This window comes from Phaenicophaeus curvirostris, chromosome 22, assembly GCF_032191515.1.
Source record: "Phaenicophaeus curvirostris isolate KB17595 chromosome 22, BPBGC_Pcur_1.0, whole genome shotgun sequence".
NCBI classification, from domain to species: domain Eukaryota; kingdom Metazoa; phylum Chordata; class Aves; order Cuculiformes; family Cuculidae; genus Phaenicophaeus; species Phaenicophaeus curvirostris.
This window is the reverse complement of record NC_091413.1, coordinates 3,429,235-3,446,612: the sequence shown is the minus strand read 5'-3', so window position 1 is coordinate 3,446,612 and position 17,378 is coordinate 3,429,235. Positions and strand designations below refer to the sequence as shown.

Sequence of the window (17,378 nt, the reverse complement as noted above, 5' to 3'; positions counted from 1 at the left end):
ACAAGAGCACAGGAAGAAGAAATAGGCCTACAGAGAAGTGAAAAAGGAATAAATCATAACGTGAGACCAGAGAAGGGCTGGTTCTGCTGAGAAGTAGTGTCTGTGTATACCCACCTCCACTCCTCCATGCTTGTTTGTGACTGAAAACAGAGGTAGACTGGTTCAGGGCATCCGTGTAAACCTCTCTTAGCTTTATTCCCTTTAGTCACAACAAAAAGGAGCAGATAGAGCTGCTAAGTCTCTCTGCAGCTGGCCAGGCAGGGCCAAGGCAGCCAGGGAGGAAGCATTAAGGCGTTTCAATGATAGAACACAAATTCTGCACAGAGGGAGCAGAAGACTCAGCTGCTTCTCACCCCTTCCAGCTACCACCCCTGAGCTAAGCTCAGCTCAGCGCTCCCTTGCTTACAAAACCATTGAAGAAGCTACTTATTCACACTGCAGATTCTGCTTCCAAACTGCCTGTGCATCTTTTTCACAGTGCAATTCTTGGGCCCCACCGTGGCACCTGTTTTTTTGCTCCATCCTCCCTCCTCAGCACGTTACACACTGAACTGGCTGCAGAGCCATTAATAAGCTGGCTGCTAGCGTTCCCAGCTCCCTGTCATCGCCCTGCTTGCCCTGTTCTCACCCATCTGTCAGCTCTGCCAGCATGCAGCCTCTGTGCAATTGCCCCCCGAGGGATCAGAAGCCACATCTCACGGACGGAGCTCTCTCGGGCGCCTGCAGCCGAGCGGAGAGCACCCGCTCCGCAGAAGATGGATTGCAGCGCTGTTCACCGTACCACATCGTACTGAGGGGCACCTGAGCAGCTCAGGCAACAGCCGAGAGGGCCAAGCTCTCATCCATCAAGCGACAACAGTAAAAACACTGACAGATCCAGCCACCAGCTCATCCAAGAACGTGCAGAGAAACCAGCTGTGGGCAGGAATTGGGCACGGAGCTGTCAGGGCTTTCCTACGAGACAGGACACTGGACTCTGGAGTGTTGTGTCCAGTTCTGGAATCCTCAACATAAGGAGATGGAGCTGTTGGAACAGGTCCAGAGGAGGCTACAAGGACGATCAGAGGGCTGGAGCACCTCTTGGATGAGGACAGGCTGGGAGAGTAAGGGTTGTTCAGCCTGGAGAAGAGCAGGCTCTGAGGAGATTTTAGAGAGACCTTCCAGTACCTGAAAGGGCTACAAGAAAGCTGGGGAGGTTCTGTTCACAAAGGCTTGTGGTGATAGGACAAAGGCCAATGGGTATAAACTGGAGAGAGGAATTTCTTCACTATGAGAGTGGTGAGGCCCTGGCACAGGCTGCCCAGGGAAGCTGTGGCTGCCCCATCCTTGATCAAGGTCAGGTTGGATGGGACTTGGAGCGACCTAATTCAGTGGCAGGTGTCCCTGCCCATGGCAGGGGTTGGACTGGATGATCTTTAAGGTCCCTTCCAACCCAAACTATTCTATGATGCTATGACATAGGCAGCAGGCTGCTAAGAGGAATTTACTGAACTTCTCCAGTCTCCTGCTCCTCACCTCTAAGATCAGCCCCCGCATCCTCTTCCACTGACAGACACAGAGGCCCCCATCCAACCTTCATGCAGAACTCAAGCTTCCATCTCCTGGGGCACAAGTGCATCAGTGAGAGTCCAGAAGAAAATGCTCAGGGATAATGAGTGCTTCTCCCTTCTTTCTCCTCCCTCCGCCTTCTAGAGCCTCAAGCTGACAGCCCACAGCAGGAATTCTGCCGCCAAGAAGGGCCACAATTATTCTGCTCGGAAATGAAAATGTCTGACCTCTCCTTCCACACCCCTGGCCCCCACCAGTCTGGCATTAAATTGATGTAATATGATTATGTGAGGGATAAATGAAGAAACCTGTTCAAGTTCATTAGAGGCACACCAACACCTAATGTGGACAGATCACTCATTACAGCCGGGCCCGCAGAGACGCTGCAACCACACTCCCTTCTCGCCTTTAATTGCCTCATGACGAGGCAGCCCAGCACCTCTTTCTAAGCCATTAATAATTTCCAGGAGCAGCCGCTTTTCCTCCCGGAGATCTGTCAGCTGGTAAATGAGAAGAACGCATGAACTTCCCTACCCCCACACACCGACTGAGCAAATCCATTCTCTTTCCTCCCCATCTCCCGGCTCTACCCTTGTCTGCTCAGGGGCTCCACAAATACAATCAACTTGTTTCTGTCCCCTCTTTGCAGAGACCCAAGCAAAGGAGTCTCTCCTGCCTGCCAAATGCTTTCTCCATTCCATAGGGCAGCTTGAAATGATGTGATGGAACTGCTTGTGTTCACCAACTTTCATGCTAGGGGTGTGCAATCCTGCTGAAGGGAGCTTTCAGCTCCACCTGCACAAGGTAAGAGGAGGGGGAATCTCCCCTCAGATCCACAATATAGTTGAGTCCCCATCCCTGGAGGTATTTAAAAGATGAGGTGCTCAGGGACGTGGTTTAGTGGCAGATAGGAATGGTTGGACTTGATGACCCAAAAGGTCTTCTCCAACCTGGTGATTCTATGATTCAAAGTCCTGTCCCAACTCCCTCTCTCACCTTGATTATTACACCTCAGTTTGGGAAAAACGTGCCATTCACTCCCTGCCACGGACAGGAATGACCTCTCCAGAGCCCGTTTTGCTCAATACAAAGGTCTTTGAGGTAGAAGTTAGTTAATAAGCAAGATGGTTAACCCAAGAACCCAAGAACTCTAGCTGCAATCCAGGCCTGCTCTCTTCCAGGGAGATCAGGGACAGTGAGAACTGAAATCAGCATTTCACCAACACGCTACTTAATTCAAATCAAAAGAAAAGGTGAGGGAGGCTTCAAACAACAGCTAAGTAACAGAAAACGGATGACTTCCTGGCTTTCAGCAGGCAATTTTCCACTCTTGTGAATTTGGTCTGGGACCTGACAGGCCAAAACAACTACTAATCGGAAGAAGAACGTCCTGTCAACACAGGGAAGCTTCTGCCAAACCAAATGCTGTGGTTGGTGAGAGATGGGAGCCGTTCTCACTACGCCTCCATTCCCAACATCCCACCAGAAAGCCTCAAGGATGCCACACCAGCAGCACGTTCCAAAATCCAGACTTTTATGTAGCAATCATGAGGGGGAAGGGAGGTTTTTTTGGACCAGGGCAACCATCCTCATAGATTTAACCCACGGGGCTGCCGAAGAGGATGAGTTACAGCAACAGACCACTCCAGCTATTTAGCTAGGACTTTTCTGGCAGGGAATTCCTGCCTTTTTTGAAGTCCCTCCCACCCCTCTGCCTTCTTTGCAGACCTACATATCCCCCAGGACCCTGGAACTGGGTCTTTTCAGTAAGAGCTCAGAACAGTTTTGAACTTTTCTAGAGTTTTCTGTGCCGTTACCAACTGGCTGTCTCTGGGTATGGCTGAACTTGCCAAAGAGCCTCCTATTCTTCTCCTACACCAGCTTGAGCATTCCCAAACCAAGGAGGGCATCACCAAAAGCTTCATTTCTTCCTGCTCATGCCTGGAAGTAGCGTTGTGTCAGAAGGGCTGATCTCACACAGTAGAGGCACAACCATTTTCATAGATCCAACCTGTCTCTCCCTGTCACTTTTCAAGCAGATCAGCATCACTGGGCATTCTCAGCTATATTTCTGGTTTTCCAGCTATATTTCTTGCTTTCCTCTCCCAGAAGATCCATCCAGGGCAGTCTTACCTTCCTGCCTAGATTTCTGCCAGCAGATGCTCACCGTGTCTCTCTTGGAAGTAGTTTGAGGGTGATTCAAGATGAACCAAAGTCCTTCCACTGTCCCAGACTCTCCTACCTTCAAACCTCACGAGGTAAGAAGTGAATACACAAGGCCACAGCAGCTGCAGGGCCTCCTAAATCCCCTTGTATGTGGCCACAAAGACAGAACTGCAGCAAACTGAAGAACTGGCCTCTCTGACTTTCCATCTGCAGCCAGCCCTGGGATTCTGCCAAGGCGCTGACTCCTAGGGCAGGCAGGACAACCCCAGATCTCAAGGATGCATCTCAGCAAATCCTTTTTGTGTCCCTCTGATCTCTCAGCACCTCGATGGGTTATGTGTGCTCACTTTTGTTCTCCTCCCATCCTTTGCCACGTCACAAGCAAAACCCCACTGACCCTGAGTGATCAAACCAGAGCTTTCCAAACTTTTCATCCCCCTGTGCCACAGATGCCTGTGAGGGAGACAACACTCACTGGTTCTGTGGTAGATCTCAAGATTTATCCTCACGCCTGACTACAAGCACAACAGACAAGGACTTTATTCATAGATTAAATCTCCAAACAAGAAAACTGCATTCCTGCAAGCTGCCCTACGATGCATTCTGAGAATCTGCGATATCCCAAACATTCCAACTCACAAAAAGAACATCTAAGAGTTTCCTCCAACCATGTAGTGAACTTCTCAGGCAGCTTCCACAATTTACTGTGGCCCCCTCGTGGTGACAGCCAGAGAGTGACATCACATCGCCTTCTTTAGAAGCTGGCTCTACGCTTTCTCGGCTTGTCAAGAATACTTGCACCATCAGTCACTATAAAATAAATAAATCTGAAGCGCATGCAAAGAGAAGATAACCATTCTTGAATGAAAGATCCTCGTCCTAGGAGCCAGCCCCTACAATCGCTGCAACATTCATATTCCTCTTTTATATGTGCGGAAACAAAACATGGATTTCTGCACCACCACTTTCAGTGCAAAAAGACAGGAAGCACTTTTATATTCTCCAAGGTGAGACTTCAGCCCAGAACGTGCACAAGTTACAAGCACAGGAAGGAGGACTCACTCTCTGGGAATTACAAAATAAGCCACGGCTTCTCCTTGGAAGCCTTTGAAAGCAGGGTCTGTGTTCAGCCAACCCCACCTTGGTTCTTGGGCTATCAGGTTGAGGTCAATGTCTGTGGCAAACAGAAGGTGCTAAGGGGAGAAGAGAGAAGGGTCGCATGCAGAAGAAGATTAAACCAGGCTTTAAAATGAGCTGGATTGACACAGTAGGAGAGGGAGAGAAAGATAAAGGCCAGCTAACCACCTTCTGTCACTTCAAAAATCCTCCCAAAGGCATCATCCCCCTGCGTTCTCTCTCCCTACCAGTTTGTGTTTTGAACCGAACGTGGTTAGTATCCATCCCTCCCAGGGCAGGGTGGGATTGTGTTCAGAGATGGTACAGGATTCTGAAGAAGGAGGTGCCTTGCCCAGCCCCATCTCCATACCTTTTATGGGGAATCCAGCATTCTCCTCGTCCGAGTCACTATCCAACTCAAAGAGGTCCTTGAATTCCTTCTTATCTTCCTCCTTGTTTTCCTGTAGCTTCTTACGCTTAATTTCTGGGAAGTTCAAATCTTCAAGCTGGGAAAAAAAACATAACCAACAGTAAGAACAACCTTAACTTGTACTTTTAAACACAAAATGCTGAGCTTAAACACAGGAACTTGGCTTTGCCCAGTGCGTGTAAGCCACCCTGCCAAGAACAGTTGGGTCTGCCTGCTGCCAACGGGGGGAGCAACAGATCTGAGAGTCAGTTGGGAAGGTGAACGATACATGCAAAGCACCACCGCTCTATTGATCGTTACCTAATAAACTGCTTTTGCTAATGGGCCGTCTCCTGCTGATGCCTTAGCGTGGATGAAAATGCAAGACATCCATGACAAGCTGGCTGTCCTAGACCTCTGGGCTCAAAGTCAGGCAGGTCCTGTGAGCTTGGGCAGCCAAGCGCAATCAAGCCAGACTGTGCTGGTCATCCCTGACGTAGCAATTTTCCTCCAAAGCCAAAAGCTGTGACAGCTACAGCAAAGGCACCATCTTTTTGGCTGCAGATTTCAGCACAGTTTACTAGAGAAGAGCTGCAGAGAAAGGTCACGAAGATGATCTGAGGGCTGGAGCACCTCCCGTACGAGGACAGGCTGAGAGAGTTGGAGTTGTTCAGCCTGGAGAAGGCTCCAGGGAGACCTTAGAGCGACTTTCCAGTGCTGAAAGGGGCTCCAGGAAATCCGGGGAGAGGTCTTGATCAGGATGAGGGGGAATGGTTTTAAGGTGAAAGAGAGGAGATTGAGATGAGATTTTAGGGAGAAATGCTTTCCTGTGAGGGTGGGGAGGCCCTGGCCCAGGTTGCCCAGAGCAGTGGTGGCTGCTCCATCCCTGAAGGTGTTCAAGGCCAGGTTAGATGGGGCTTGGAGCCCCTGATCCAGTGGGAGGTGTCCCTGCCCGTGGCAGGGGATGGAACTGGGTGGGCTTTAGTGTCCTTTCCAACCCAAACCATTTTAAGATTCTCTGAAGATACTTAAGGTCTGTCTATAGCATGGCTTCTCCTTCTAGTCCTTACAGAGATCAATGGGCCAAGAGCCTGGCTGCTACAGACAGCCAATATCAATGCCATTAAGTACTTGCAATTGACACCACCTCACTGCTCTTTACACCTCTCCGGAGGGGGATTAGGGAGAGGATTTACTTGCAAGGGCTCAGGCCAGCAGGGCAAAGATAATCAGAATGCAAATTAAATCCCAAGTGCTCTCTGAACATCAGCTGCCCGCTGCCCGTGCCTGGCTGCACACCTCCTGGGAAGCACTCATGCATTAGCACACATTAGCTTGCTTGGAAACATTCGCCCTGCGAGTAATAACTCATTTGCTCTCTCCCACCCGTCAGACCACCCCTCAAGACACTCCTTTCTGACCACATCCACTTCAACCCTCCTGTGAGCTTCCCCCAGCAGGAAAAGAAGCAAAGCACAGCTTGTACAGAAAGGCAGCTCTCAGCAGAGAGAGAAAAAGAGGGAGAGGAGGCAGATGAGGGAGGGAGAGACAAGGAGAGAGACGTGGAGATGCTCATTTGCTCCTCCAGCCATTTCTCCCAGCCCGTTTCATGGTTATGGTCCCCAGTTGGGCAATACTGGGTCTGGGAGCTGAGCAATAACCTGCAGCACCGGGAGAGAAAGTCAGAAGCTGGCCAGAGAGGGGAGGAAACCACCAACCACCATCTGTAGGGTCTTAATTTTAAATCATCTTTCCCACTCGCTTACTATGAGTTGCTTCTCCTTATACCAGCACAGCAAAGACCTGCTGGGCTGCCTCTGTGCTGGGAAGACTCCTGAAGAAAGCAGGACCTGACTGGCTTTCCAAACAGCAGCGGTTGCATGCCAGAGGACAGCCTTGGGAAGCAAAATGAAGCAAGAGCAGCAATCCAGAGCCACTGCCAAGCGGCTGCCCTCAGTCGACCTACTATCACACTGAATCCAATCCCTTTCCTAGGGTGGTTACACTCAAGCAAGCTCCATCGCAGGGCAGAACTGCTATGGTGAAAACATTTTCCTTCGCATTTTCGTTCCCTGTTCTCCATGACCCTGGTTACTGCTACTCCCCAGCAGCAGTAAGTGAAATGCAAAAATCACCCAAGGTCTTATTCTCCCTCCTAATGCATCCTGAGCATGGGATGTTTCCATGGAACACTTCACTTAGCAGATTCAAAGTAGAAATAGAGTAAAAACTGTCCCATGTACATGATGTGGACCAGTATTCTCCAAACTTCTCCAATTAAGGGATCAAAATAGCGAGACTTATCTCAACATTGGAATATTTTTCCAGTATCCTGAGCAGGGCACGTAGAGCAGGGAGCAGAGTTGGGATGACTTTGTATTTTCACATCGCCTAGGGAAAGTCCCATTTCCTAAGGCAGCCTACAGTTCTGGGTGGCATCTGAGGACATTAAAAAGGACCTGGTGTTGCATCACACTGAGCTGTGCTACCTCCGACTTCCCAAGACTCCACAGGAGTGCCTTCAAGATGGGCACCTCAAAATAAAGGCACCAGAAAGCCCTGCTACCTGCGGAGTGATCACAAAGCAATGGAATGAGACTCGTACTGAGCCGCAGCTCCCAGATACAGCCTGCGTTCATCACACAGGAGAAGTAATTAGGTAATTTGGGGGCCAGTCTTTCAATCCCCGGCTAGAGGGTTACTATCTACCGGGTCTCACGAAGCCTATTAGTCTACGTCCCATTAAAAACCATTGGGAAAAGCAAATGGAATGGGCAGACGGGGTCAGCATTGTTATATAAGGCAAGCTGCAGCTCATAGCAGCTGAGAGCCAGGCTGATTTTTTCTGTTATTATTTCTTCCCCCCAATGGCTGCTAATGGGACATGGATTTTCCCAGCCCTAATGGGCCTCATGGTGTTCACTCTCCTGCTGGGGCTCACAATGCTGCATCATTAAGCTCGCAGCCCCCACCGAGAGAGAGACAACAGCCCCATTCACCAAGCAAAGATGCCAGGCAGCCACAGGCCTTCCGGAAAGCTAACTCCACAGTCTGTCTCTCTCCACAGTTTAGCTGTTCAGCTCCTTTTCTCCAAGTCCCAGCCACTGCCCTTTGGTTTCAGAAGTAGCCCTCTTGAGCCTTGCTACAGGAAAGCAATCCCTTTCAAAGGGAAGTCTCCACCTCAGCTGGTCCTGTCCAACCCAAGAAGGTCCCTTCTTCCCTTTAACAAGAGAGAAGGGCTTGTCTGATCTCCTTCGCCCTTGTGGCAGCTGCTTCAGTGTGAGAAAGCCTCAGCTCACACCAGCAAGGCCAGTTCGGGGTAAGAGATGAGCCCCACTCACGGCCATCACTCCTTTCTGCTTCTCAGCTCCCCCTCCCTGGTTTCCTTTCTGCAAAGGCCACGTCCTCCTGCTGGGTTTGCGCAGCGTGCTTTTTGTCCCTTCTGCTCAGCTGCCCCAGGGAACTTCAGCCTCCTGTCCTTATCTCAGGCTGGTACAGGATAGTGAGTGTTTCCAGCATCTCCCAGGTCTTCTGCCACGCGCTGGGACTTGGCTCGGAGCCAATCATCCTCATGTCCCATCGATTATTTTAATTGTTCCCCACCATACGCTGGAGACACCAATTATATCTATTTCCTCCTCCCTGGCCAGGAGCCTGGCTCAGCCACTTTCATTGCATTAGCATCGAGACAGCTTTCCGTTAGACTCATAATGCTCAAGGCAGGGGGAGTGGAAGGGAACAGGCTTTAAGGTCCCCTCCAACCCAAACCATTCCATGAATTCTATGAAATGATGCAAATCACCTAAACAACGTGAGAAGGCCCATGAATATGGGGATGAAAACACAGAACATCTGTGTGTACAGTCCAAACTTAAAAACTACATCATGGCTGATCCAAAAGTAACATCCACCACAAGGCTGTTGTCCCGGCTGCGCACACGACTACTGTGTCACCGCTGTATTCAGCTTCCCAGCCTTGAATCACAACGGCTGCTGTACCAACGGGTCTTGAACAGCTTGACTAAACAGGGACAGAGGGAAATCTACTCTAGTCCTACTTCACCCCACCTCATCCATCCTCCTTTAATCAGGCTCCAGGCAGAGGACACTGTCACTCCTAGAGATCCCAGCAAGACAATTCCAGAGGGAGATGAGGACAGCGGCTAGGCTGCTGGGCAGCCACATTCATGCTCTTTCCAAGGATGCCCACAGCCTAAGCACCCACACAAGCCCACCTCAGCTTTGACCAGCCACTATCTCACTGCCACGACATGGCTCCCATCTTCCCATGGCACAGGGGATGTTGAGTAAGGTGGATGTTTCATTCTTACTCTTTCTTTGCCACTGATTTCCAGCTGTATCTCCTTCTCCCTTAGCTTCTTCCACTGAGCGTAGTACTTGGTCAGAGGTGTCCCCTCCTCTTTGACCTGCTTCTCCCATTGTTCCTGTGGAGAGAGAGAGAACACGCAAATTTAAGAAAGGTTTTCAAAGCAGTTTTCCAATACAGCTTTGGCAAACACAGGGAGTCAAAAGCAGAGGTTAAAAACCTTTCCCAAATCACCTCTTCCCAGCTTCTGGATAGGAAACTGGCAACCACGACTGAGTAAAGGCCCGATTCTCAGAATTACTAAGAACTCACACCAGGCTCTCCTAAGCCACCTCAATGACTTCTGGGATCCATTATTACTATCTTGGCCTTGAATGCTCACTTCTACTCTAGCTCTAGTGAGAAGACACTGACACAGAAATCAAGTCAGACAATGTAGACTAACAAAAAATTACTTCAACTGAAACCTGAATGTAGGAATCAAAGTGACGGATCAGGATCTATCAGTGCAAAGTTTGTCCCTTGCTCTTTCAATGGAGGCATTTGATCACCTGCTCAGTTCTTGCTTTTCAACTCAGAAAAACCTCATGCAAGCATTTACAAGATCTAAGCACCAAGGATGCCTGATTGCCTTTTCCCCCTGTTCTACAGCCAAGTGTTTATTTTTGAAACAAACGCTCCCCAGCAGGGGCTTGGACTCATCCCAACCTTGAGAAAGCAGAGCATGAAGTGCCGAGCCCATTTCTGCTGTCCAAGCAGGGAGAGCAAGGAGGTGCAAACACCGTAAATGGTGGGAACCAAATGAGCTGGTTAAAAATTCTTCTACGCTCCAATCATTTGGCATTTGAGTGGGGCTTATGTATTAAAATACATTCTTCTTAACCTGCCAACATCCCTTTAACTTAAAACCCACACAGAACTGTACCTGTTAACTGAATTACCGCAGCGTCTAGAGACTTTGCATTATCCTGCAGTAAAAAGTCAATCTAACGGAAGCGGAGAGACATGATATATGAGTAGGAATCGAAACAGGCAAAGGATGAAGGGAATGAGCAACAGGAACAAAGGTTAACATAGATACGCTCCACACAGATCCAAAGACAGCATCCTGAATCCAGGGTTGAGGACAAATCCAGAGCTCTGTACGGGCAGCTGTGTGTACACAAGGCTCCTCTTCCAAGGTGAGGATAAAAGACCAGACTATCTTCACAGCAGAAAACACAGCAGCAGCTCAAATATTCTTCAGCAGATCCCAAATCAACTGTTTCTGAGGAGCTGAGCTCCCAGACTAGGGGTCTATGGTGTGCAGGCTGCACACAAGTCCTGGTGCAGTAAAACGTGTGTTTAAAGAGCAGTGTTTGAACATGAAGAGAGAAAGAGCACGTCTCCGCGATGGATAGTGGCGCAGAGCTCCTGGCTCCCACAAATAAGCAAGGACTCAGTGTGAAATACATCAGTCTACGCCAGCTCTTGATTTGGGAGGGAAGTGGAGACGAGCTGTGGTCTCTGCAGCTGGCACCAGGAGCCCAACTTTGGCAAAGAAACAGCAACCAGCATGTGTCACCTACGCTCTAATGGCACGGAATCTATTTACACATCCTCCGACAGGAGCATCGAGCCAAGCAGGCCCTTGCTGGTGATCAGGGGTCCAGATTCCTGGCCCCCCGGGATGGTAGCACGGCTCTGGGGCTGGAGCTGGTGCCCACTCTCTGGAAAGCACGGCTGATGCACTCGCTTTACTGTCAGCACAGCTTTACTGTCGATCTGACCCACTGCCACAGCGAGAGGAGCAACTCCCGAGGAGAACAAAGTCACCTCATCTATAGATCAGGCTCGTATCAGGCTGCCAGCTGTAATCAGGCCATTTGTTGACGCTGCTCGGTATGGACAGCTTCTGAGAAAGATTCTTCCCACAGAGGGCAAAAGTCTATTCGTTCTGTCTGATACAGCTTTTTTGGTTTTAAAAGTGCGCTGGAATCCAGAGATAAAAAGAGACCATTAAAAACACTCCCATCTTTCTACTCAGAACACCTCAATGGGAATTTTGAGAGTGGATGCCATCACAATCCCTTTGAAATTCTCCTTCTATTACAGCTTTTGCATCACTGTGCTGTCAAGCAACCCAGGCATGGATGGAGCCCACGGCGCTGGCGGCTGTACAAAGATCATCTCCCACCCTCCAGAAAAACCTGCCATCTGAAATGTGAGATGGGGATGAATGCAGATCTGGAGAGCCCATGGAAATGAGGCAATGCTTTCCATCAGCGCATTCCCTCACTTCACATATCATGAAGCTGGGCTGCACTGCTCTTAAATGATGGTTCCCCAGCAGAGGTCTGCCTGGGAGCCACAGGGCTTTAATGCAGCCCAGCACACCCTGTGGGTCCTGGTGCACTCTTTTCCTTCCCTGCAATTTCTTCTGCCAGTCCAGGGCCCACAGAAGTGCAGACAAACCTAAAATCATAGCGGCACATCATGCATCTGGATTCAACTTGAGCTGTAGGCTCCACTTCTTCTGGCTCCCCTCACAAAGACCTCAATTAGTACAGTAACCTATTAGCATCGTACTCTCAAAATCACTGACTCAAACCTTAACCTGCACCTTACAGTGAAAAAGAGTGAAGATCTCAATCTTAGAATAACGTAGAAGTCAGGCTGGATGGATCTGTGCCTGCCCCTCCATACCACGGCTCGTAGGATGCAAGGAGGTATCCCTCCGAGGTCACTCATTAAAACATGATACCATCATGCTCTTCCCACAGTTCAATCCCCAGACTGTTTCTTCTTTAAAATTATAACATATAGACCTTTAGGTAAAACCCAGCTTTCTAAAGCATGCCCACTACTCAGGAGTAAAGATTTGATCTCATTCACAATCTTTAATTTAAGCCTATTTCTCTGCAATCCCCCCCGAAAGCCACATTTTAGCACGTTGCATGGAAGAATTAGCTCAGAATTTAGGCTCTGCTCCCTGCAGTGGAGCAGGCAGAAAGGCATGGATACGAATACCAGAGAGCATTTGCTTTCAATTGCTCTTCCTGGCAAGGGGGCCATGCAAATACCTCCCCCATCCCCTCAGCCCTTTCATTCCCTTCCCTTTTCTGGAAGCGCTGGCTTATGAGAAGGGCGAACGCCCCACATATCTTGGAGACCTCCTGGCAAACTCGACCTAGACTTTGAAGGACACTCCAAATGGTTCTGGGAAGCCCAGTCTCTGCGGGAGTTTTGGCCTTTCTTGAGAATCTACACTGTCTGCTTGCAAAGGAGTAGGGGGAAAACAGAAGATGAGCTGTTTCTCGGCTCCCAGGAGAAAGAAGAAGGCTTCCTTCTCCCATAGCACAACACCACCATGCAAAACCACAGGCAATGAGGCATCGTCCCTGAGCAGTACTGAACGCTGTTGCTCTGTCCTCTTCAGCGGCAGAAGAGCTGTCTCCAAACAAGCTTGGCAAACTGGTACCTGCTTCCCTTCATCACCCTCCCTTGCTCGTGGCTGCCTGTTGCTGCCCCTCCAGAGCCAAGCCTGCCCGATCCGTGCTGTTCAGCCTCCTGGATGGCCCTGGGAAAGCACGTGCGGCAACGTCAACCAGGCAGTAAGATGCTAAAATCATCGTTCAGCTCTTACACAAGGGACCTCAGCCAGAGCTGTTGGGAAAAGCAGATAGTGGCAGAGTGGTTGGAAACCCTGTTTCATTTAGCCAAAGACCTTCCGCAGCCCATCTATTTGGTGGAAAGCCCCGGAGGGTGAAATCTCCATCTCAGCAGAGCGGGTGGGTGGTCACGGCATTGCCCACAAAAACTGCAAACCAAACCCCTGACCACTTCGCTCCAGACAGGGAGCATAATTCCTTTAGCAAAACAACCTCGAATGGCATTTACAGAACTAAACACTGCTCAGTCACTCCAAATCCTGTTCCACCAACATCTAATCCCAGAATAGCGCTGCTGTGTCCTGGCACTGATGTGTCAGGATTTCAAAGGATAATTTTTCTGTAGGCTCCATCCCAGTGGGCTGAAGACAAATTAGTCTGCATTACAACTTCTGCTCCATGCCCAGCTCTGTGCCAACAGAAGCCTTCAATGATGCAGAACTCTAGCTGTGTACCTGTGCTACAGTGCATTTCCTAAGATAAGAGGGGGGTCTCCATCATCACCTTAGTCACTTCTCTTCCTCTCATCACTGAAGTTTAACCCCACTGCTCCACAGGTCCTGTGAGCCACCCAGAGCAACTTTCCTGGATGTCAATTGTGCTCAGCATTTTCTCAGCAGGCTGCACTGCTTAAGCTGCAGCCAGAATACACCAGCATCGCTCCTGACAAGCAACAGCAGTGCCCAGGATGCCTGATTACTGTTCTTGAGGATCATAACGTTCCTGATTCTACAGCTCTGTCTCCGCAAGGGCCCAAGAGGAGGAGGAAAGCTTTGCCTCAGGATCCTGAACACAACAGTCTGCTGATGGCTTGGTTCTACACTGCAGAGACTGGATTCTACAGACTAGGAGGAAACAACACAGCAGAGGCAGAATCCTCCTATCACTTTAGGCATGAACTGGCACCTAAATATCAGGAATGGAATGATGAAAAACAAGAAAATTCTCAGCAAAGGAGATGCCCCAGCAAAGCAAGGCGCTTCCGTGCATGTGTGTGTGTTATAAATAATAGAAGAGTATAATTTATGGAGTATGTTTTCCATGAGGTTTTTGGCTGCAGAGTCTTGCCAACTACGGCATCAGAGCCCTGCCGAGTTCAGTTGTTTGTGAACATCTGCCCCACCCCACACACTCCCGTTTCCATGATCTCGTCCTCCCTCCTCCCTCTGCCACCCGCTCAGCCCCGGCAGCCGGAGTCTGACTGTCTTTCCAGGAAGCCCAAATCGAAGCAGCAGACTCACCACAGACTCCCTGCTGGCCACGCCGAAGGTAGCTTTCTGACGCTTGCTGGCGATGTAGGCAGAATTTTCCTGCAGTTTCTCCAGGAGCTGCCGGATGGGCTTGCAGTAGTTGGTAATCTTGCATTCCTTCAGGAAAGATTTTAGCTGGGAGGAGGAAAAGAAGAGGAAGAATGAAAGCAATGTAATAATACTCATAAAAAACATTTCCCACCCCAGCGACAGAGAGCATGGGGCGCCTGTTCCCTTCAATTCGTACCAAACTCCGTGTCACTCACAGTCAGTCCTGGGATTCCTGCCACCCTGGGCTGGGAGGATGCAAAGAGATGTAGTGACACACCAGATGATTGTAAGGAATCCAGCACAAGGGCCTTGCTCAAAACAGCTCTTTGCACCCTTTAAAGCTACTTCTTTCTGAAAAAAATGGATCAGTGGAGTGCAAGCAGCCAGCAGGAAAAAGAGTCAGTGTTCCCTGGGGCCTCAGCTGCTGTTGTAGTTACGATATCACCGTCTCCTGCTTAGCCAAGTAGTAAAAGGGCCTGTGGACCAGATGCACGGGGACCAGGAATAACAGTGGCTACCTGTGGATGCCAGATGGTCAAAAGCACAGGGAAGGCAGGATCGGAACGGGGAGAGGTATCTGGAGGTTAAGGCTGTAGAATGCTGGTGGATATTGGAGTGGGAATAGCAAACACAAGAGGCTGTGGATCAGACTGATGGCTGGGACTGAAGGCAGAGCTTGAGAAGAGACTGAAGCGTCTGCGGACAGGGAGTAAAGGTCTTTGGCATGGCTTGGTGGGAAAACTTGGTGCTCCTAAGCCGCAGAGCTGTGGGTCAGGACAGATGGGCATCTGCAGAGTCAAAGGGTGAAGTTTGCTTAATGTCTGACTGCACCAACCCTACTCCAACTGGCACCACTGATTCTTCAAGGGCGCAAACCCACACACCCACCACAAAAATTTACAAAACAATCCTCTCTGTGGACAGTTTGTGCAGCATGTCCCTACATAATCCCTTCTTTTTGACCCAAAGCCTTAAGTGCAACCAGGACAAGATCCAGTCTGCCAGGAAACCACAAACCCTGCTGCTGTCTGAAAGGGGGACCATCCTACTTGGAGAACCTGCTCCTGCCCTCTCTCTGTGCTTCCCTTATTCTCAGACAATGAGGCTTTACTGTAAACAGAGCATGGTTTGTGTTATTTTTTATCTCAGTAGCTTTGTACTCAAGCAAACCTCTTCTCCCCACCAAAGATTCTCCCTCCCAATACAAACCACTCTCCAACACCACTGCACTGTTCTGACATCTCCAAGCTTTTTAGGTAGGAGCTGAGGTAGCAGTGGATGCTTTTGCTGACAGAAAGAGAGATGGAGGTGTCCAGATTGCCTTGTGGCTTGAATTCCAGTTTACAACACCGACTGCTAACGATTTTCACCAACCTCGAGAAAATCTGGAACGCAGTCCAAATCCTGCAGGCCAAGCTCTGCAATAGAGCCATATCTACACACGCACACACACACTAAAGAGACTTGATTTAGAGAGAGAGATCCAACAAGGCAAAAACAAATGGTTAACCACAATGGAACCTTCATCTCAGCTGGGTCCTGCTGATGCTATCATGACAGAGATAAAGGGTTTCTAGTCAGGAAACACAGTACTGCCTTCTCTTCTTATGGCTTTGAATGTTCTGCCTCAAAAGACAGAGCTGGGGGAAGAAGGGAAGAAGTTTCCCTCCTGTCAAGTCTACATATTGGCTTGATCTTACTTGCCAAGTGGGTAGGTATTAAATGTTAATCGAGAGGTGGCAGCCACACCTCTGCTCTCCTGATGGGTCTATTGCTGCAGGATGTGTTGCCTGCTACCTACATGGAGAATGCTCCCCACTCCCTGGCAGCAGGGGCTTCTCTTGGCCCCTTCTCCCCAGCATACGTCTATCTGCCATCAGACACCCAGCTCAGAGAAATGAGTTAAAATAAACACCTTTCCACAAAGCAAACAGCCCATCAAACAAGTACAAAGGAACCACCAGCAAATCTATTCTTCTGTTGGTGAAGCCTGTTCTAAAATATTTATATTTTTTTTTTATAGGTGCTGCATATTTATCTCCACTGAGAAAGGCATTTGTCATTCGATTTATCTTACTTGATCCCCACAGCTGCAGCCCCAGATCCATTTCATCCACTGCCACATACATTATCATTTTTCTTCCATTGCAGAAGTGTCACCAGAAATCCAGCAAAATCTCAGGCTCTATCTGTGCAGTTTGGTGCTGTGCGTTCGCTCTTGCAGCCGTACACTTCATTTCTTCTTTGCCCCTCCTCTCTCCTACCTCTGCAATCCCTCACAGTCCCACCACTATCTGCCACAGATATTAACAGAACATAATGAGATCTCAGCCCTGCGTTAAGAAGCAGGGAACAACCAAGAAGGTAAAAGAAGACAGAGAGGAGAGAAAGGCACTCTGTACGCTTTTTCTCCGCTCTACCATATCTTTCCAGGATAAAAGCAATCAGTATATGCACGTATGTGTGTGTGCATACATGTTGTTAACATCTCACACTGGCTCCTAGCTAAGCAAGCTCTGTGATTAGCGGCATTGATTCTGTTGAACTGCCAGCCCTAAACACCAATGGTTTATACCAGCAGAGACCACAGCAAAATCCGAGCTCCTCTTCCTGTAAACGATGCAGGGAACTATAAATGATCTGAAGCAGCTGGGCATGTGTGTTGCAGAGAACCCAAATCAAGCCCAATCCTGCACCCCCCAAAAAAAGCAGAGGGAACATTCAGCTCAGGACAGAGTAGGAGTGGCTGCTGGCAAGGCAAACCGGCACCTCCTGTCCTTCTATCTAGCTGCAAGTCATGCCTAGATCACGCCATCTCCTGCCTCCATCCAGCAGTACCTACCCCTCAGCAACTCCTGTCG

The 17,378-nt window shown here is 49.4% G+C and overlaps 1 protein-coding gene across 1 annotated transcript in view; it reads right to left on the bottom strand.

The window, feature by feature from the left end:
* Positions 1–17,378, bottom strand: part of NOC2L (NOC2 like nucleolar associated transcriptional repressor) — a 46,319-nt gene that overhangs the window by 3,286 nt on the left and 25,655 nt on the right. Inside the window, exons 15-17 of the mRNA XM_069874686.1 lie at positions 14,458–14,601; positions 9,571–9,684; positions 5,201–5,336 (exon numbers count right to left, since the gene is read on the bottom strand). Of these exons, the coding sequence (XP_069730787.1) occupies positions 5,201–5,336; positions 9,571–9,684; positions 14,458–14,601 (394 nt within the window). The remainder of the gene's footprint in view (positions 1–5,200; positions 5,337–9,570; positions 9,685–14,457; positions 14,602–17,378) is intronic.